Here is a 21,731-nt window from a genome sequence, read left to right as displayed (position 1 = left end):
CTTTTTAAATATCCTGCCTCTTTGAATCTAGCTATTATCATATATAATATAAAACTACACTGTGGGTATGATAATGGCAGGGGGAGACACTCCAGATAACTAATCCTCAGGGTCCAGGAGCACAGCTGGGAACCTCAGCCCCTTGTCAAGGAAGTGAGACTGCTTCCCTCTTCCCTAATGCATCTGAAGTATCATCTCTTGTCTCTGAAGGGACAGCTTGATCCTCACTGCAAGTATTCCCACTTTCCTCCCTACCAGTGATCAACCCTCTGAGTTTAAGCAAAACCTGCCCAGTGGGCCTGAAGGGGTCAAAGCAGACCTTCACAGTACTTTATAATTGTTTATTCGAAAACATGCATGAGATACCAGATGGGTCCATCAGAACAAAAATGATGTGCTCAAGTAGGGTGGTCATAGAAAAGTACACTGAATTAACTATTGGTTGCTTTCCTCATTATTCTATTTGACAAATACCACCCATCTGGCGCTACCCATATATTTGCAAATATTATGAGCCTCAGGTCTGACAGTGAAGGTTGAAGTCTTTTTAGGGTCACAGCACACCAAAGATTAGCGGAGAGACCTTGAGCTTGAGTAAATAATAAGAGCTGTGTTTGCTTCCTAACGAAGAACAGTGTTATAGCCCAGTGATGGAAAGTAAACAAAGTACTTTTCAGTTGAAGATTTTACATACAAAACAAATGATCAGTTTATAACATATGATGCATTTTTATAGAGTAGACAGAGAAACTTTCAGCAGATGTAAAAACAGACTTCTAGTATCAAACTCTGCACATACATCATTCTCTACAGTGAAGATCAACCATTCAAGTGAAGTAACAATGAATAAAAAAATTTTTTTGAGTGGAAAGGGACTTTAGGTTGCATTTTTATTGCAGGACTTTCACTAATAATGGAGTATTTTTGAAGTGTGATATTGTTACTTTTACTTAAACCTGCAATAAGAGGTTTGTTGGCCACTTGATATGGCGAACTTGTTAGCAAAGAGATAGTTATGCTGTTATGAAGCAACATTATCATTTATTTGGAGTTGTATTTCTGAAAACCTCAGGTCCAAGATTCACTCTTCTTTTAGCTCTGCTTTTGGTCTCTACCAACTTCTGAGTTAAATAGCTGGCTCTTTAGTTTGTAAATGCTCCACTATGTTCACCAGCTAGCTGCTAACTGTGTCTGTCTGCTGTTTGGTTCTGGGCAGCTAATTGTACAGTAGAATATTAGAGTTTTTTTTGCTGAAAACAGCTTCCTGCTGCGGATGGAAACAACGCCATGAGAATGGTGAGAGTGAACCAGAACAGTAATTTAGTGAACCGGATAGCTAAACAATAACAATGAGCTGAAACTCGCTGTAAAGCTTCGTAAATCCGAGCAGAGCTGCAGATTCCGGGGATCTCTGGAGCTTCTTCACTACGAGCGACTCCTTTCACATTTTCATTAGATACATTGTTATTAAAAAATATATATATATTGATTTTAGCCACTTTAAGTAGGCTAAAGGATCTGAATACTTATAGACTGTCTACAGATGCTCCTGAGGGAAAACACAGGTATATGCTCACTACTTCAGAAGAGACCCCACTCTGCTTTCTTAGCAAAAAAGAAACAAAAGACAGTACTCTGTGAATATGTCTGTTATTGTTTTTTTTATAAACTTCGTGCAATACAGTGTTTAAGTTTATCACACATTTAGATAAACCATAATCATTTGTCTAGATATATCTATTCTCAACTACATACTATTCATATTGCCCACATAAATGCTATCTGTGTGCAGTTTTTATCACATTATTCTTTTTCTGAAATTAAATCAAAGTAATGAAAACGCATAGAATCTGGAAGCGTCTGGTTGTTTTGTTTTGCTTCTTCATTATATCATGTAGCGGTGTGTCCATGGTTTCAACCCGGATCTGCAGTCACTCGGGACAGTTCAGAAGAGAGAGGTGGGGTGGGGGTTGTTTACATGTGTTTACATTCTCATCAACATAAACAGATCAGGTCAGAGTTCAGACTCAGGAGTCAGCGGTCATGAGGGAAGCACAGTGAAAAGAATCTTTGGGGAGGTTAGGGGTCGTCTCTGTGGTAAATCTGGCAGGGGGAGCAGGTATGGCGGCGCAGGGTTGGCGGATGAAACCACCCAACAAGAGTCCAGGGAGGGCACCGGGAACAAAACAGCCCAAAATGCATACCCAGTTTGAACAGTGGTCCCGAAAAACGAATCTATAGACTTTACAAATATATGTATGCGTAAATTACAATGTACATGTATCTTTTCAAAAGTTTTCTCTATAGTGTTTTTTAAACCCTCTCAACCCACATATACATATTGTCTTTTTTTTTTTTGCCACTGAAAAGTATGAGTTGCATGTCTCACTTTGGGACTCTTCATAGAAAAAAATGATTAGGTTTTTTGTTTTTCTGCTCAGGCAGTAAACTTTACCTGAATCTGTACAAATGTATTATTCTATATCTCTATTTTCTGCTTCCTCCAGTCAGAGGTTTCTGTTAATGCCCAAGAACAAACATCTTCAACACGACTATAGCTACAAGTACTACTGTTAACACTGATTAGAATGGAAATTAGACTAACAGAGGCCCATAGAAAACTCAGACTTATAATAACAACGAAGTTGGTCAGTTGTCTCAATCACTCACATTATTGTTGCATTTCAGTATCAATATTGGAAGACAATTTACAGTATTCAAATCTGACTTCATGTTATAAATGAAATTTATATAATATGGGGGTTAAAAAAATACAGGCCCTCATTCTCCCACATATTGTGCACACTCATGCTTGACACTTTGACACAGTTACACACAGATCACTGACAGTCCCAGTGGCTCTGCATGGAAGAAATTCACAGTAAAAGTCGTTGAGATCCAAAATTAGAGTGAAAGTAACATGGAAATTGAAATTTTCATTCCAAACTATATAGTGTTTGCAAATCTGGCTAGCCTGTAATAACGCTAAGAATAATCACAACAACAATTTTACATTAATGATGATCTGATTAATTAGCAGTAATATTGCACAAAAAATATGTGAAACCTTTTTATAATAGCCCAAGGTTAATTGCGTTTGATCATTAACAAAATAAATCATTTCTAGCACGTTAAAATATCAAAATAGTTTTATTGTGAAAGTTTATTGTTGTTGTTATTATCACTCTGTTATTACTAATCTTCTTTTTGTTCTCAGTGAGATTGAGCAGACTAACTAACAGTGAACATGGAGGGAGAGCTTTAGCATTGCACCTGTCTTGCTATCTATTTCCTGTTGAGCCACACAAACACAGTGCTTCTCTCTATCTTCCCTCTTTCATTACTACCCATCTTCCTTCTCTCCCTTCCTTCTCGCTTCCCCCTCTCACACCCCTTTCTCTCTACACAGGCGTTGTCTTCCTATTGAGGGTGTTGGAGTTGCTCTCCCTGTCTCCCTTCAGCCTGTCCAGAGTCCCCATCCCTCGCTCCCTGTCTACTGTGGACGAGTTGAAGGGTGGAGGGCCGGAGCCCACCGAGTTGGGCATTGGTGCGTTGGAGTTGGAAGAATTGGAAGGGTTGTGGGACTTAAGCGAGGGAAGTGTACCACTCATCATCACCCCCCCTCCCCCTCCATCCTTTGGGAAGCAGTTGTGGAGCTGGTAGAGCGTGGCCCTGTCCACCGTTCCATACATGGGCGGCAAACCCCCCAGTTTGGGGTCACGGGACAACGTGTAGAGAGAGATGTCGCCTCCAGCCAGGGTTGTGTGGGAGCGAGAGTGGGGATTTGGTAAAGTGGATACTGAGATGGGGCCCTGGGAAAGCAGCGCAGAGGGGGGCAGACCAAAGTTTTTGCCCCCACCCCCCCCTACAGGTGAGGGGTCTCGGGAGCGGGAGGGGTCAGTGGAGCGGGACGAAGAGCGGGAGCGGCGGCGGAAGCGGTAGCTGGGCAGACGGAGCATGGCGTGCGTGGTGCTCTTGAAAATGTCGGTGCGCGAGCGGCAGCGCAGCTCCTTGTTCTTCTCAATGTAGATGTTGACAGCCAGCACCCCCACCATCTCGGCCATGATGAAGGACAGACCTCCGAAGTAAAAGGACCAACCGTAGGAGTACTGCCACTTCTTATCCTCGTCCTTCTTAGGAGAGATGTCCCCCAGTGCGGCCGAGATGTACACAATCACACCAATTATGTTACTCAGACCTAAGGGAGAACAGAAATACAGCGTTTACAAAAGAGCTAAATAAACTCAGACAGACTAACTTATTGTACTAATAAACACATTTGTTTGACATAATGATTTGTGACATTCTCAATGAAGACAACTGGCAAGATGAAAGTTGAATGTAAAACGCTCTATTAAACTGACAGAATAGTCTAAACACAACTAGACACTTCCAGACCAAGCATTGAAACTGTTCAGGCAAGTAATATTCTCCGGACCACCACTCACACAAGCAGTCACACACATATAAGCGCATATATCTACACATACAGTATTCTTATGTAAGTTACCTGCAGCCACAAAGAGAATTCCCGCCCCCAGGATGATGTTCCTTTTGCTCTTATAGAAACGACTGGCAGCGATGCAAACCCCTCCCATCAGAAGCAGGATGGCACTGAGGATTGGGAAGATGTTGGAAGCCCTGACTACCCCTAAAAAGAGGAGAGAATACTGGTGAACAGCAAAAACTAGAATGAAGGTGGAATGCAAATATGTGTCGAATGACATCGGAATTCTGCAACAATATCTGAATTGTCTTACAGTTATAATAATATATTTTATGACATCAAATCCACGCTTGATTCAACATAAAAGAGCTGCATTATAAGTTATAAAACCAAAAATTTCCTACAGATATTAGTTCACATTAAAAAGTATAAAGTATAAGTATAAAAAAATTTAAAAATACATATAAAATAAAACACTGAGATAAAAAACACTTTATCTCATATAGGGTGGGTTTCAGACAATGACTGACAAGTTGCAGGGCCTTCGCGCTTTATGCAAATATGTGATGACGTAATTTTTGGCTCGCGCACCCTTGTGCCGGGGATAAATTCTGATGGCAAAAACAGCAACATTTACTCATTTACAGACATTGATGCTATACCATCACAGATCATCTCTGCGCGCTGTAGTATGTTTACATTTGTTCGTCGCTCAGTGCTCAACACATGTTTCGGTGCTTCGACTGGTTGTTAGTCCATCCAATTGCATCCAGAGGTATTTTGGGCTAAGGCCGTTGATAACGCCTCTTGGAAATTGGAGGTTCCAGACTAACTCGCATTTGCGATTAGGTCTGGCAATGTCTGAACACAGACACACACACACACACGCACACACACGCACACACACACACAAGCACACATACACACACACACACACACACACACACACACACACACACACACACACACACACACACACACACACACACACACACACACACACACACACACACACATTAGCACTCTTCTCTCATCTAGGAAAACTAGGCCACAGGAGAGAAAATGCCACCTAAATGCCAGCAAAATGCCTCTGCAACATTGTAAACAGAACACAAGCTTTTCTTTCTGTATGCACAGGCACACATGTAGCATATCATGGAGCAGAGAGACATCACTGCAGGGCACTGAGGACAAACTAGGGCAACCCATCTCCCCTGACTTTCTGTACACAATGACACGTTTATTTCTTGCATAGATAATCTTCTGAGGAATGCGCAATAAAAACACCAAGTAAAAAAAGTAATGGAAGGTAATTGTACACTTTATTTTCCTTCTCTCTCTTCTCTCTCATTCATTCATCATATATGCCTAGTAATGCTGGTATTGACTTACGTAGGACATACTCTGCCCCATCATGGTCAAAGTCTGCATCTTCTGGGAAGTGGTTAATCTGAGAACACGATCCTCTCTTTACTCCTGAGATGTGAGAGAAGAAACAGGGGTGACCAGACATAACAAAAGACAGGAACTCACAATTGTAATATTAAAAAAAGAGAACAGCATATACCCTCCTGAGGGACAAACTGAGTGACATCTGAACATAGTCATATCTTTATTGGAAAATCTCTTGTTTGAATCCAAGCATATGCACTGGGTGATAAACGTCAACATACTGATGAGACCATCACAAAGGTTCTTCTGAATGCAAGTTAGTAACATCACATACATATACAGTGCACACACATACACACACACACGCAAATACAAGTATGTAGACACACATAGGCAGATAGATAACTACCCGCCGGGGTCTTGCATGTAGACAGACAGACAAATTTTTGGAAGCACGCACGATGATGACAGCACACCACTGTTGCTGATGGATGGATTGTGAGAAAGATGGATGGGAGTGATGGAATGAAGAGACACAGACGTAGGGAGAGACGGACACATGTGGGGTGAGCTGGTCTTTCTCACAGCTCTTATATTTCCACAGGTTGGTCTGTAAAGAAACGGAGGAGGTACATCAGTTGAGCCGCACAGGGCCGGTGAATCATTCTCAGACACAGCCTCAACAGACTGTTTCAGGTGGTGGTCATACATTCATTTTTTTTAGACATTAGTTGGCATTTTTGGCAGATTTCCTTCAGCTCCTTAAAGCACATGTTTGCTGTTGGACTGATCACTGATTCTCTGAATGACTTACTGCAACTAAACGCATCTCTACAAGCTATTAGCTGGCTTGTTCTGTGTTATCCTCACTTCTCTATAAATCAGGATGGCTGAGAGAAGTTGCTGCGTTCAGGTCGCAAGCTCCCCTGGATTCATGGGTTTGAATCCCATTTCTGACAATAACATTTCATACTGGTTCCAGTGCTGCACACACAACTGTGGACAAACCGTATAGCCATATACACTACCTGTACTTCAGATTTAATATTGTACATACATACATACATATGCCACTTCTTATATGACCCTTCTGTTAACCTGTTTATATTTTTGTTTAATTGTTTTGTTTTTTGTTTAATTGTTTTTTTGGTATATTTTAGTATATTTTGAATTTGTACCTTATTGATATTTAATATTTGCACTCAATATACTTGCACTCTTTCCTACTTAGTACTGCGACTGCTGCAGAACAATTTCCCTCGTGATAAATTAAGCTCCATTTTATCTTATCTTATCTTATCTTATCTTTATGTGCTATATCAGTTAAGGGGCACCTGTACCCCAAAGGGTACTTTTACCGTTACCAGGGGGTAGTTTTTGAATGGCTCAACTAATTTGAAAACAAAAACTAAATTAAGACTTAATAAAAAGAAACAAAACAAGAGAAAAGAAATTACATATTGAGCCAGTTTTAAAACATGAACAGTTAGCATGTGAGCAGAAAAGTAAAAACTGTCAGCTACAATGTAATACCAGGAATGTAGTAATGGGAAAATGCAATTAAAATAGTTGGATAGAATAAAAATAGATAAATAGTTGAATAGAAAGCTAAAACTAATTTGATACATTGTTAAAATTGATAGTTGAAAGTAGTAAAAATTGGAACTTAACCAAACTGAGCTCAACATTAAGAGTTCAGTTATATAAAAAGTGAATTATAACAATATCCGCTGTTATATATTGATTTGTATTAAATAACATCCAGTTAATAATCAGTTCAATGAACACATTTATAACCTGAAGGGGTACCTGAGTTCATCTGACACAGCTGTGGGGCTAAGTTATATGTGTGCTAAATGAAAAAAAAGAATCCTACAAATAAAATAAAATAATGATTTAAAGGTAATTCAGTCCAACCCCACCTTCAGTAAACTTGCAAAAAAGCTGGAGAGGACAGGACACATCTCTTTCCACAGCATAATGTTCCACCAACCCACAGGCATAAATCTTTAAGAGCTAGCATGTCCGGCATTTCCACTCCAGCTACACCTCACTGCATCACTGCACGACTACTGAGCATCTATCTTGGCTGAATACTCACAGACATCAAGGATACTTGACCTCTAAGCCATGCCAAGACACTGTCAGCTTTTTTGCACCACAATGTGAGAGAAAAGACTACAAGTAGGGGTAACCAGTGAAAGATTAAATGTAATGTTTGGGGGAGTAAGACAGAGGGATAGCAAGTGGAGAAACTGAAAGAGTGAGGCAAAGGAGGGAGTGGGAGGGGGTGCACTGCAGCAGTGCTGCAAGGGCTAGAGCTTATCTCTAATTGGCTGCTTTGCTATCAGGAAGCTTAGAGATGAGGACAAATTAGCTTTGTACAATGACCAAGCCCAGGATGGGCCGAGGATGCTTTATTGGGAGAGCCAAGAGGTTTTCCTGAAGACAGAAGTCTGTAGCAAAGGCGCAGATCGCTAACTCCCACTACCCCGGTTGTAGCTGCTTCAATGTTAACTCCATCCCAGCCATTACTGTTGAGTGTCAGCCAGGCAGTGTAATGTATAATAAATTAGCAGCTTGTGTTGCAGTGACAAGCTGAAGATTGAGAGATGGCTACTGCCAGTTTCTGTAGCTTCTGCCACTTGGGCCTTTTGTTTTAGCACTTGAATTAAATTACTGCAGCCTGATTTAAACACAAGATTTATGGATTATTTAGAGTGAGGGTTGTGCTTCAGTATCATGTAATTATACTGCAATTATGCAAACGTGTCTTCTTGTGACTAGGTACGGTCTAAACGTATGAGAAGAATGTGTATATGTTGATGCTAATAATGATTACTGATATTACAGCAATGCTGCAGCTTCCTAAACAAAGTGTCCAAAGGTCAAGTGAAAGGCGGACACTGCTAAACAAACTGATCCCGCTTTGCAACACATGGTGAGTGAAAATATGTTTCCACTTAAAAGCTTTGACATAGCACAGACATTTTCATTCCAATGTAATGAGTTCAGTTCAGTTGGATTCATCACTACCTCCAGTGTCCAGTGGCACCTACTCGATTTTGGTTTTAATAGTCAAAACACAGTGGAGGCAGAAAGACAAGAGTTTGTAATTACAACAAAGTCTATATACAGAAAATAATGTGTGCGCAATCTGAATTATTCTGCAGGAAAAATGGGTAGTCACCCATCCCCTCTTAACTGATTTAGGGAAATAAAGAGTAGAAAGAACATTTAAAGGAATAGTTCAACATTTTGGGAAATACACTTTCACTAGAGAGTTAGAAGAGAAGATTGATAAAACTGTATACCAAATGTATCTGTAGTGTAAATATGAAGCTATATCTAGAAGGCAGTTAGCTTAGCTCAGCACCAAAACTGGAAACACGCCTCTGACAATTTGGGATGTTACGAATGATCGTTTTTAAGCTTCAGTTTTTGTACAAATTAAACAAACAAGATATAACGTGTTGATTAGTGAGCTTTGTGGTGCCGATAGGTGGATTTTGTTACCTTTAGACAGAGCCAAGATAGCTGTTTCCTCCTGTTTCAAATCTTTATGCTAAGCTATGCTAACTGGCTGCTGGCTTTAGCTTCATATTTATGATATCAATCTTCTCATCTAACTGTCAGAAGGGAAGCAAATAAGCGCATTTCTCAATCTTCAGTTGACTCTGCTTTATTATTCCTACTCACCCTCAGGTCCCTACAAATCCTGGAAGCAAGAAGGTCTAGACTTCATTTGGATCTCTGTTAAATGCTAAATGGCTAGAAAATAACCAGCACTGCGCTTCCATCATCTTTCTCTGCACCCTTTTTACTGAAATCAACAGCCTCAACCCAAACAACTTTGTTCCAACACACATCCCCTTTAGTCCAAATCCCACCCCATGACCCAAAATGTCTCCCACAACTTCTTCTTTACCTTCCAGGCAGCATATCCTCCACAGTCCAGAGTGGGTGAGCGCCCCTGGATCCTTCTTGTCCTTGTTATGGGGGTCATCCTGGGTAACATTGGCTGTGCTGTTGCAGATGAGGGCACGGGAGTACAGCCAGTAGTCCGTCCCTATTGCCACCGTCATCAGGCCGAAGGCAGCGAATGCCCCCACGGTGGTGAGAAGGATCTGGATCCCCTTCTCACACACCATGCCTTCAGAGAGAAAGTATAGGAGGAGGAAGGGAGGGAGAAGAGGAAAGGGACGGATAAGTTAGAGAACAAGAAAGAATGGAATAACTAAGCAGACATGTGTTTACAATCATACACAAAGTGCAGTTTATTGAGAAAGACGATTCAGGTGAGATGATGATGGGCAAGAGGGGCACCGGTGGGAGGCAGAGAGGGAGGCGATAAGAAAAGGCAAGAGCGAGGAGGAGGCGGATGTGGGAGGTGCATAAGTGGCTGTATGATGTGTCCTTGGAGGAGAGTTTGATGACTCTGCTGACTCCGCTTAACAAGACAGAATTGATGTGAAACACAACAGATCACACCCTCCCAATCTCAATGTGCTCCATATTCATGACCCTGACACCATTTCCCTCCTCAGAATCAGCAGGACTGGAGATGACTACACAAACCCACACACACACACGCACACACACGCACACACACACACACACACACACACACACACACACACACACACACACACACACACACACACACACACACACACACACACACACACACACACACACACACACACACAGCAGATCTAACATGAGATCACCTTGTACCTGTTACAGTCATTATTAGGAAGGGAATGTGGGTGCACCCTTTACATAAACACAGGCATGTATGCTCTCACACAAATAGCATCATACAGCTCGTCAGATGCACACCTGCATGTGTGAGATGCAATAAAGTTGCCTCAGTGGCCTATAATTAAATAAAGCGTTTCCATTTCAGCCTGATAATACAGATTCTGACAGGCATTATAAAAGACTAAAGTAAAGTCTCAACCAGTCAAGAAGATTTACCTGACGGCGAGTTTCTATCCTTCGACTCAATTTTGAAATCTTTCTTTTCCTCGTCAGTGAAGAACGTGCTGTCCCCTCAATCCGGACAGCATCCATCGACTGTTTTCACCCGCTCCCTCTCTCCTTCGTGCACTCGTTCTCTCTCTTTTGCCCTCTTTCACTTGCTCTCTCTCTCTTTCTTTCTTTCTCAAAGATGTTGCTGTTGGAGGTTGTGGCTTGGACGGTTGTCCCGCTATCCGTCCGTCCTCTGTTAGCAGAAAACTTGCACCATGGTCACTGCTCTGCTGCTGCACAGAAAATAAGGCAAAAGACAGGAGGATTTTATTAGTATTTGTAGTAGTATTATGTAGGTCATGCATTTAAAGATGAAAAGAACATGTTCAATATGTGTATTACAAAGAGTTTAAATAGTCATTAGAAGTATAATCATTCAATCAGAGCTGCAATAGCCATGTTGAAAAAAACATGTTTAATGCTGATTTGATTCCCGCCTTTGTCGATTTTATCCTCATCCTTTTTTTGCTGCAATTTTGTAAGTTTTAGAGCTGAAACAATGAGTAAATTAATCAATTGGTTGAATGGCAGAAAAAATGCCTAGCAACTATTTTTATAATTGATTAATTAAGTAATTTATCAAGCAAAAGTACCAAACATTGGAACATAGTTCCAGTATCTCAGTTGTTGGGATTTACTGCTTTTCTTTGGCTTTTGTGATAATAAATTAGAAATCTTTGAGTTTTGAACTGTCAATTTAAAAAACAAGCAGTTTGGAGATGTCACCTCGGTTTTTAGGAAATTGTAATTGACATTTTTCAAAATTTTATAGACCAAATGATTAATCGAGAAAATAATCTGAAGATTAATTGATAATGGTTGTTAGTTGTAGCCCTAGTACATTTTTCATGTTTGTCTAAATGTTGGATTTTTGCATTTGCTTTTGTTGTCTTGTTTGCAAGGGCGCCCATGCAAAAGAGACTGAACTGCTCTCACTGGACCACCCTGTGTAAATAAAGGTTAAATGAATTTTCACTATTAATCAACTAATCGTTTGATCTATAAAATGTCAGAAAATAGTGAATACTGCCCCTTTCCACTTTTGTTCAAAACCTCACAATCGTATCGTTTTTAATTTAATATCTAGAAGATGAAGACAAAATAAAGCAGTGAATCCCTACAATTGAGAATCTGGAACTGGGGGATTTGTGGAGTTTTTATTATTTTTAATTTTTTGCCATTCTAGCAGCATGACTCAGTGTCAGTCTGTCAGACTGAAATATCAACACCTATTGGATAGATTGCCAAGAACTTTTGTGTAGACATTCATGATCTTCAGAAGTTAATCATAGTGACTTTGGTGGTCCTCTAACTTTCCCTCTAGTGCTACCATTACCTTGACATGATTGGCTTTTAGTGAAATATTGTAATAACTACTGGATGGATTGCCATGAAATTTGCTCCACACATTTATATCCTCCTCAGGATGAACTGTAATCACTTTGGTGATCCCCTGACTTTTCATCAAGCACCATCATCAGGTCGAAATTATAATTTGTCCAATACTTTGATTTATGACCACACATCTGCAAACCTAATGACCTTTTGTGCTATGTTAGCATTAGGGAGAAGAATGTTAGAGTGTTAGCATTATTATTGTGATCATGTTAGCATGCTTATATTAGCATTTACGTAGCTCAAAGCGCCACTGTACCTAGAGCCTCACTGAGCTGCTAGCAGGGTTGTAGACTCTTGTTGCAGATTCATTTTCTGTTGATTGATTAATCAACCCATCAAATCTACATTCTACACTACAGAGGCTTTCTTTTAATGTTTTAGAAGCATATTGAAATGATGTTAATAGAGATTAGAGTAATTATAAGTGACAGTGTTACAGGCTAAAGACAGAATGACTCCAGAGCGAGTTGTACTGCATCTAGCCTGAATAAGAGGAGCAAGAGGGGGAGGCAGAGAGGACCAACCTGACATTGTTACCATAGCAACATTGAATTCCAAAGTCTGGATCAGCATAGAGTGAGGGGGGGGGAAAGAGGGGCAGGCAAAGATAGAGGGAGAAAGAGGCAGGGAGAGCAAAGCAGAGAGAGGGCAGAGAAGAGAAAGAAAAGAGATGGGAAAAAGTCAGAAATGAGGAGGAATATTTCAAATCACTAGCATGAGTGTTGACTGAGAAACCCAGACAGACACAGAGACAGAACAGTGTACTAATGCTCTATCAATGACACAGATGCTCTCCCCCCGCCCCCCCACACACACATACATACATTACTGAGGAAAGAATGACCGCTCCGTCTGCGTCTTTTCTTGAAAAAATATGAGGATACGATAGCAGCCCGTATTATTAAACAAACATTATTTAGAAGACATAATGCAGTGCAGTCAAGTCTTTTAATATTTGATGATGCAATATGGCACCGTGATCAAAATAGGTTACATCCTGTTTGCATTGTGAGACCCAAAACAGAGCTGCCTCAGAGACAGAAGGAGAGATGGTGTGTGTTGTGTGCCTTTTTTTTATATGTGTGCACATTTCCTCTCCAGTGCATCTGAGGATGGGTCTCGTCCAATCTTATTGAATCCCAGTAATGTTCCCCTTATCTCTTTAGATAGTTAGACAGTTAGCCTCGTATCTCGGCATTCAGGCACCTTATTATGTAAACTGTCAAATGACACTACCACACAGTGTGGCTTATTTATACATTGTGGGTTCATATTTGCAAGCAAACAAGTGAATGTTTATGTTGCTTGTGTGTGTGTCTCTCTGTATGTAATATGACCTTCCAACCCTGTCAACATACTGCCTCTCCCTGAGGAATATACCAGAAAGGATTACACTATCTGCAAGGCCTAAAAATGCAGTATCTACTGTGTGTGTGTGTGTGTGTGTGTGTGTGTGTGGTCTTTGACTCCAGTATTTAATGAATGACCTTAACAGTAACCTACTAAGTTATTCCCCTTAGCGAAAACTCCCCTGTGTAGGAGATCATAATTGTCATTTAATTATCTGTAATTTCTATTTTCCATCAATAATTAAGAAAGGGGGGAACGAGGGGAGTGAGACCAAATGAGCGTGAAAGAACAAGAGGGCAAGAAAAAAGAAAAAGTGAGAGTTAAACTAAATGGGTTAGATCAAGGGACTGTACAAAATGATTAGGGGGGGGGGAGAGGAGGTCATAAAAAGGGGAAGGGTATTTTTCTTAATCAAGATAAAATAGCTTTTTTTTCTTGTCTTAAATCCATACTTTATTTCAGCCTTCTTTTGCAAATATAGGTAATGGTTACATCAAAGAGGCCTTATACAGAAGGTGCACCATATGCAGAGGACAACTGTTCTGTCTCGGTATCAGGGTTTTATAAATGTAAACATTGGTGGCACACATTAAAAGTTGCTTAAAAATATTAAGGTTTGAATTGGGGTAAATGGTGCTCCTCATCTCTACTTGAAGCTAGCTGCCCGAGGCTACATTAGCAGCTACTAGCATAACACTCGGATCTCAGACCAAACAGTCAGCAGTTAAGTTGCTTTGTGGGTTATGAGGCGCCATGTTAAAACTATCCATCATGAGTATTTATTACAAAGTGAAACATAAGTTTCAGCTCCCCTCAACACCTTAAAGAAGTTTTGTACAGTCCCCAAAGGCAACAGATTCGGCTGACTAGTGAAAAGTTTAGGGTAATTCCAGATTTAGAATATGGGTGTGGATTTAAAAATACATGTTTTCCTTTTCCATAATTCTGAGCTTCCCAGAGCTGATGTACAGTGATGGTTTTATATGCATGTTTGCAACACTCCGGGCTCAGGGCTAGCCAAAGGGCAATTAGCTGCAGCAGGATGAACAACAAAGGCCAAGGGCTTAGCTTTGGGAGCTAGCTGCTACAAGGACCATTATGTGACCAGGCCCTCACTTGTCAGAAAACTTGATGTAATCAGATCTACCTGCGTGACTCATTTCCAGCATGACAGAATACGTTGTATAAAATATAAGCACACCCAATGAGTTGTGGCTCTAATAATGCAGCCATAAATCACACAGGAGATTTGAATTTTGTAGCAGCTGCTCCATTAGCTATTCATTGCATAAATCAACTACCAAACTGCTTGTTGAATAAATGATGACATCTGTAATACGTTTTTCCTCACATGTGAAAAGCAATGATCCTTTGTGGGCATGTAAGAGTGTTTTCAGTGTAGACAAACAACACCGATTCAAAAGCGAGTCACACTACATTCACTGTTGCATGTCCAGGAGAGGAAATATAACCGAAATCAGGGATGTAGTTAGTGAAAATGACATAAGCTAGTACTGATTGCTTGACCAAGAGAGAAAAAATGCACTAGGCCTACTTATGATGACAGATCTAAAAATAAATGCAGTGTATTCTATTCTGAGTGCTTGATGCAAACATGCCTAAACATTCAGAGCAGGCACACTTGGTAGCTCTCTCCTTAATCATGAGAAAAAGCTACACACCTGAGCTCATTGCTGAGATCCCACAGCTGGCTAACACACACACACACACACACACACACACACACACACACACACACACACACACACACACACACACACACACACACACACACACACACACACACACACACACACACACACACACACACACACATATGCATGCCAGCGTGACATACACGCACAGGTGCACAGAAAAAGATCAACATGCAATCAAACCCTTGGCATGTAAGCACATATGCAGCCTCAACCCCCACAACTGTCAAAATTATGACAATAAAATCATAAAATAGGTCATCTTTAAAAAGCACTTCAAAGTGTAGCAGAATTGCCATTCAGCCCATGTGTAAGGTCCACCAAGATCCTCAGACTGCATGTGACCAAGTCTCTGCCTGTCTGAGCAGAACAGCCTGAGGAGGCAGTGACAGTAACACCTTGGTCTAAGAGGCTCCCAAAATAAAGTGTCTCTGGATGACCTGACGCTCATGAACCCATGAACATATGCTTAAACACATGTGCACGTGCAACCATGCATATGCATAAATACGTCCCTGTTCACTGAGTAAAGTGACAGCAGATCTAGCTAAAGATGGCTCTTTAAATTCATGGTTTTTATACAGAAAGAAGCGTGTTAACTTATTATCCCTCCATATAAATTAGTGTGTTAATGTATTATCCCTCCATATAAGTGTCGCAGAGGTGAAAGAAATGAATCAGTAAAATAACTGAATATTTGCAGATATCAAAGCTACTCAAAAAAGACAGTAGCCCTTAATACAGACAGCAGGGCTTTAAAATAATGATTGTTTTCATTAATGATTAATTTAGTCTGTAAGATGTCATAAAATTTAGAAAAATATCCATCATAATTTAACTGAGCCAAAGATGCACCTCAAAATTGCTTCTAACGGTCCAAAACCCAAACATGATATAAAACTGAGAAAACAGCTAATTCTAATAATGGAAAAAGGCATTTTTTAACAAATGATTGAATAATATGAATGAATGAATGTTGGTGTGAACAACAACCAAAACAAACAAACGCAAAACATATTTTCATATTTTGAGGAAATACACAAACTTGCTTTCTTTATGAGAAAAGATGAGAAAATGTGTTAAGAAGATAACGCGTTAATTAGGTATGTTTTATTACCTTTACGAGGAACTTGGCTAGCTGTTTCCCACCCTTTCCAGTCGTTATGCTAAGCTAAGCTAATTGACTCCAGGCTCAAGCTTATTATTTAGCAATCAAGGTCCACTTACTAGCTTTTACAATGGATTTCATTCCCATCTCATGGTCTTCATTAGTAAATAGAGTTGATAACAAATGACATCTGAGCAAGCTCCTTCTGCTGAGGAAAAGCTCCAGAAAAAAACTAGTAAGTGGACGTTATTTTAATCAAAATTATTAAATTAACTTTCTGCCAGTCAACTAACTGATTAATCGAGCAATGTTTTCAGGTATTTACAGGTATGACATTTATTCATTATATAAATATTAGAGTGCTACAGAAAGAACTATACTTTATTTGGCATCCTTGAAATTGTATATAAATGCTGATGAAGATGTCTGACGAACTTATTTAAAAAAAATACTATATATACAGTGTATACACACACCTGCAGCCTGTTGCAATGAACGAAGATGCTTTGGTCACAGGTCCCATGTTGTGTATCTCCAGTGCAGTGAGCATGCTCGGCTGTCAGACATGCTAACACTGTGTCTGCTGTCTGTTTACACTGCATGCCACTGCACAGGCAGGTTGCCTACAATAAATCACTGACACGATACAGTTCAATCACAGGCTCTTTCAACCCTGCTCTCAGAGGCTGCTCTAACTTCAGTGAATCACTTAAAATCACCAAAGCTGGAGGTTAATTGATGCATGGGTCACAGCCATTGAGACAGGAGTCAATTAGAAAGCTTCGGATAAAAGCCTTTGCTCACTGGAATTATAAGCAATGTTGTGTACTGAATCAGCAAATACAAGAAGCCTGTGTTGAATTTGCATTCCTTTGCACACCAAGTACAATCATAGGTTCAGATTTACTTAACTTACCAAGTACAGTAAATATGCAGGAGTTTGTTTTACTGACATTGGTGCAAAGATTACAAGTTACACGTTTATGTGATTGAACAGTTGTGTTTTGATCATTAGACCGGTTATGAGACCCTGAGATTATATTTAAATTGAGGTATCTGAGTTTGTTCCTCTTGTACAAAGCAGGGTTTCCTCCTGAGCTCCCTGAAGAGAGGAAGGAACATTGTAGACCATCAAGAAAAATTGCAGCAAAGGCATTGATCCTCTGAACAATATGGCTACATGACAGATGTGATGATCATTGCAGAATTGTTTCTCCTCAGAGAGATAAAAAACAGAGAGTAAGAAGGAGATGAACGGCTAACGGCCAACCAGCTATGAAAGAAGAGAGGAATAGCGAGGCAAAGCAAGCGGAAACATTCAGAAGTTAAAGACATCCTTTCCGATTGTTCGGGGCCGCTAGTGCATTAGATGATTATGATTTGGCCGGCGCTAAAAAACAAGTAGAGCCTGCGTGGGCTATGCACCGGTATTGACTGCAATGAGTCACCTTACATCGTAAACAGCAGATCCTAGAGGCGGCTGAGGGGTTTTGAAAGTTATCCAAAAATCTACAGAGACAATCATCAAGGCCACAAACACATACCACACATAGTACAGACAGTGTTTACCACGTGGGAGGCGAAGGGGCTGAGGAGGCGTGACCAGACCAACGGATGGCGGGACCATCCATCGCTCAGTAAAAAAGATTCGCTGATCATTGATGGAGAGGCAGGCACTCAACAGCAGCACTATGACGCAAAAAATGACAGTTTCTTGTCACTGTTTGGAGCATAATTGATGTATTGCTGCACATAAGTTAGCTGAACATGCCCTTTAAGGAGCAACAATGTGTACGCATAAACTTAGAATTTATACTGTTATGAAAAGTCATAATCCTCCAGTGATCTTGAAAACTAGAGTTTAAATTATTTATATGAACTCCATGTTATATGATGCGTCTTCTGAGTTGTACAGAATGGAGATTAATTAATTGTGCAATTAAGTTTCCCATTTACAATTATCTATTTACAAATTGCATCTAATTATAATGAAATACACAAAAACTACTTTTTAAGTATTGATCACCACCCACATATTGACACCAGCACTTTAGGGGTAAGTGATGTAAATATCAAAAGTTCAACTTTATCCCCGTGACACTGCCCACATCAAGTGAGAGCTACACAAGTTGGATCTGCATTAGGCTACAGCCGTAAAGGAGCAGGTGCTTCTGATGGACACTGCTGTAAAAAGGAAAGGCCAGTCCCCATGCTCAAGAGATGCAGCACCTAAATCAAAAGCTTGTGCTGTAACTGCAAGCGACCACATTTCGTTATTTCACATCAGATGATGACAATCATTCAGAGTTGTACCTGTCATGGGCTGCAGCCCCAGTGAAGACAAGTATACCTCACTACCTTGTTTGTGACTCCTGAATGCTGCAGTGCACACTCCTATACCATCTCCAATTCAGAAGACATTTCAGCCCAGATGTGATCTGAGCTGTGATGAAACATATGAATGGTTGATATTGTGCCAGATGTTTGTTGCCCTTTATCTCTGGATCTGTCAGAACACAGAGCACAGGTTGACCAGCGAGAGGAGACAGTGGGCTAAAATGAAAATTAATCTCGTAACGCATCAGATAACATGATGTGGCCCAGGTCCAACACGAAGCTAAGATGTTGGCCCTGCACTGTGAGGAGTCCAGCAGCAGAGCGGCAGAAGCTGCGAAGACCACTGATTAGACACATACAAGCTCGGAGCTACGGAGCTGAAAGCGTGCAAAGCTCAAGTATAGTGATGCGGACTGCGGTGCATTCATTAACAGAGTAAGCTACACACATCACCCTGCCTGCATAGGCTACACGGTGGAAAATGGACGCCTAGCATCACGCGGCCGGTACAGAGAAAACTCAGTATGGGACACAAATCACACAATAAGACACACATCCACAGAAATCACTCCTGATTGTGCGACCATTTCAGCACATAGGCTACAACAGATATTTTAGTCTCCACACCTGCGGTGAGGATGCAGGGAGGGCTTGAAACGAGCTATTATAAGGGTTTAATTTGCATAATAGACGTTGCCGTCGCTAATTATAGGCCCGCAGAAATTGGTGGGGAAATATAATTCAGCATTTAATAAGAGAAGTGGCAGAAGTCTGAGAATTATTTTCATAATTTTTTTTCCTGTAAATTCCACTGTCAGTAGTGGGCTAAGTTGAAGGCAACGTGAAACAAATCAATGTGGCGTGCAAATTACACTGAATGAGCTGTGATCCATTAACTGCAAAGTAAAAACAACAGTGATACAGTGTAATTATTATCATCAAAAGAAGCTTGTAGAGGTCTTACCTGCAGGCTTTTTTTATTTCAGATATTCGCAGCGCGTCGCACTCCTGAAGAGAAGGAGATGGAGGGAAAAAAGAAGATAGGGGGTGGACGGTGGATGGGTTGAATAACGGGTCTATCGAGGCAAAAAAATAAATAAATACAAAGGGGATGATTAGACTTGATGAAAATAGGAAGCACGCGAGGGACTGGGTTCCTGATTAAATTTAAATCAGCCAGTGATGGAAAAGGGTTGAACGTGCATAAAAAAGGCTAATACAAAACACGTCACTGAACACGGATTTGTCTACAGTGGATGTGGCCGCTGCTTGTTTGTACTCGGGGAGAATGCGTCTCCCCCCCCCCACCCCCCTCCCCTCCGGTTGAACGAGCGCTCGCCTGTCTGCTCCTCTGTCTTTTTCTCCCACACCGAGCCCGACGCGAGCAACTTGTCGCATCCCACCAAAACTCCTCAATGATGTGAATGACGGATAATGTCAGAATCGACACAAGATGAAATCTACCACAATATGTTGCGCTACAAGATCACGGCGAAGGTTTAACCCCCCTCATCTCCCCTCCCTCTCTCTCTCTCTCTTCTCTCTCATATTGAAGGAATTGGTCTGGATGTGCTTATTGGAGCGTGTACCGCGCGCGCAGGGCTGTGCGTTTGTAAGTAGCCTACTAGCCATGACCAGGTTACATACGTATGTGTGCGTGCGTCTGTGTGCGTTATTGATGTCGATATATATTTTTTGCTGGAGAGCGACTCGATGGAGCGCCAGCTGGGACACTTTTCCCTCTGTGGTGGTGATGATGATGATAATGATGGGGGCCGCGCTGGTAGTTCTGGGAAATGCAGCACGAGCGCAGCTCTGCAGAGAGAGAGAGAGAGAGAGTGAGAGAGAGAGAGAGAGAGAGAGAGAGAGAGAGAGAGAGAGAAGATGTTAAATTATGGAGTCAAATATCTACAGGTCAATATGTGTCTCAGTGTGGACAGATAATAATTGTGATGATTGACTATCATTGCCATAATTATTTAGTCTTTAGCGATGAAGGATCTGCTGTTTGTAATATAAACTCAATTATGTCATGCACAGATCTATAAACATGGAGCCAGAGGCGGAAGCTGCTGGTCGCACACAGCAGTTAGGAAGCACAAACCTGAGCGGACAATGACCTTCAATAGCTTTAAAATGGCTTTTTCTGCCCAGTTCATATCTCTCTCTCTCTCTCTCTCTCTCTCTCTCTCTCTCTCTCTCTCTCTCACACACACACACACACACACACACACACACACACACACACACACACACACACACACACACACACACACACACACACACACACAAATAGAGAGAGAGAGAGAGAGAGAGAGAGAGAGAGCTGAAGAGAGCTAATACAGAGTGACAGGTCTTTCATGCAGTGATGGTAATGGTGAAAAGAGAGATCCACTCAACCCACAGTGCCGCACACATAGGGTCAAACACACACATACACGGAAAAAAAAAAGCAAACACACACACACACACACACACACACACACACACACACACACACACACACACACACACACACACACACACACACACACACACACACACACACAGTAAAAAAGCACATTATTACAAAAAAGGTAGCCACATAATGTCACAACAATTTCTCAATTGTTTACCCCAGCAGTCAACCTTCATTCATCAGGAGAGATGCTCTCACACACACACACACACACACACACACACACACACACACACACACACACACACACACACACACACACACACACACACACACACACACACACACACACACACACATTCCTGAAAGTCAGACAGCAGAGTGCTCACGCTTTTTAGTTTTATTGACCTGTGGATGTTTGATGTTTGACCTTCTAATGTAACACCTCTCACTCTAATTGTCTTTCTCTTACACACAGTGACACACATTATCATTTACTATTTTGCATATATTTCAGATAGGAATGATAGTTTTCTTAAATATTTAGTCTCT

The 21,731-nt window shown here is 41.0% G+C and overlaps 1 protein-coding gene across 5 annotated transcripts; it reads right to left on the bottom strand.

Annotated features, from left to right (window-relative positions):
* Positions 1-1,642: 1,642 nt before the first annotated feature.
* cacng8b (calcium channel, voltage-dependent, gamma subunit 8b) lies at positions 1,643-20,092 on the bottom strand. Of its 5 annotated transcripts, none has more exons than XM_039806973.1 (7): positions 19,746-20,092; positions 12,796-12,832; positions 10,820-11,106; positions 9,768-9,992; positions 5,840-5,923; positions 4,511-4,651; positions 1,643-4,198 (listed from the first exon to the last, which is right to left on the bottom strand). In XM_039806973.1, the coding sequence occupies exons 4-7, from the start codon at positions 9,988-9,990 to the stop codon at positions 3,402-3,404; spliced, it is 1,245 nt and encodes a 414-aa protein (XP_039662907.1). In that variant the 5' UTR covers positions 9,991-9,992; positions 10,820-11,106; positions 12,796-12,832; positions 19,746-20,092; the 3' UTR covers positions 1,643-3,401. The 5 variants fall into 5 exon arrangements, with proteins under 5 accessions (XP_039662907.1, XP_039662910.1, XP_039662906.1 ...); XM_039806976.1 differs by having other exon boundaries at positions 10,820-11,103; XM_039806972.1 differs by lacking the exon at positions 12,796-12,832.
* Positions 20,093-21,731: the final 1,639 nt, after the last annotated feature.

This window comes from Perca fluviatilis, chromosome 7 (genome assembly GCF_010015445.1).
Source record: "Perca fluviatilis chromosome 7, GENO_Pfluv_1.0, whole genome shotgun sequence".
NCBI lineage: Eukaryota > Metazoa > Chordata > Actinopteri > Perciformes > Percidae > Perca > Perca fluviatilis.
Note: the sequence above shows the minus strand (reverse complement) of the source record. Positions and strands in the feature narration are given on the sequence as shown.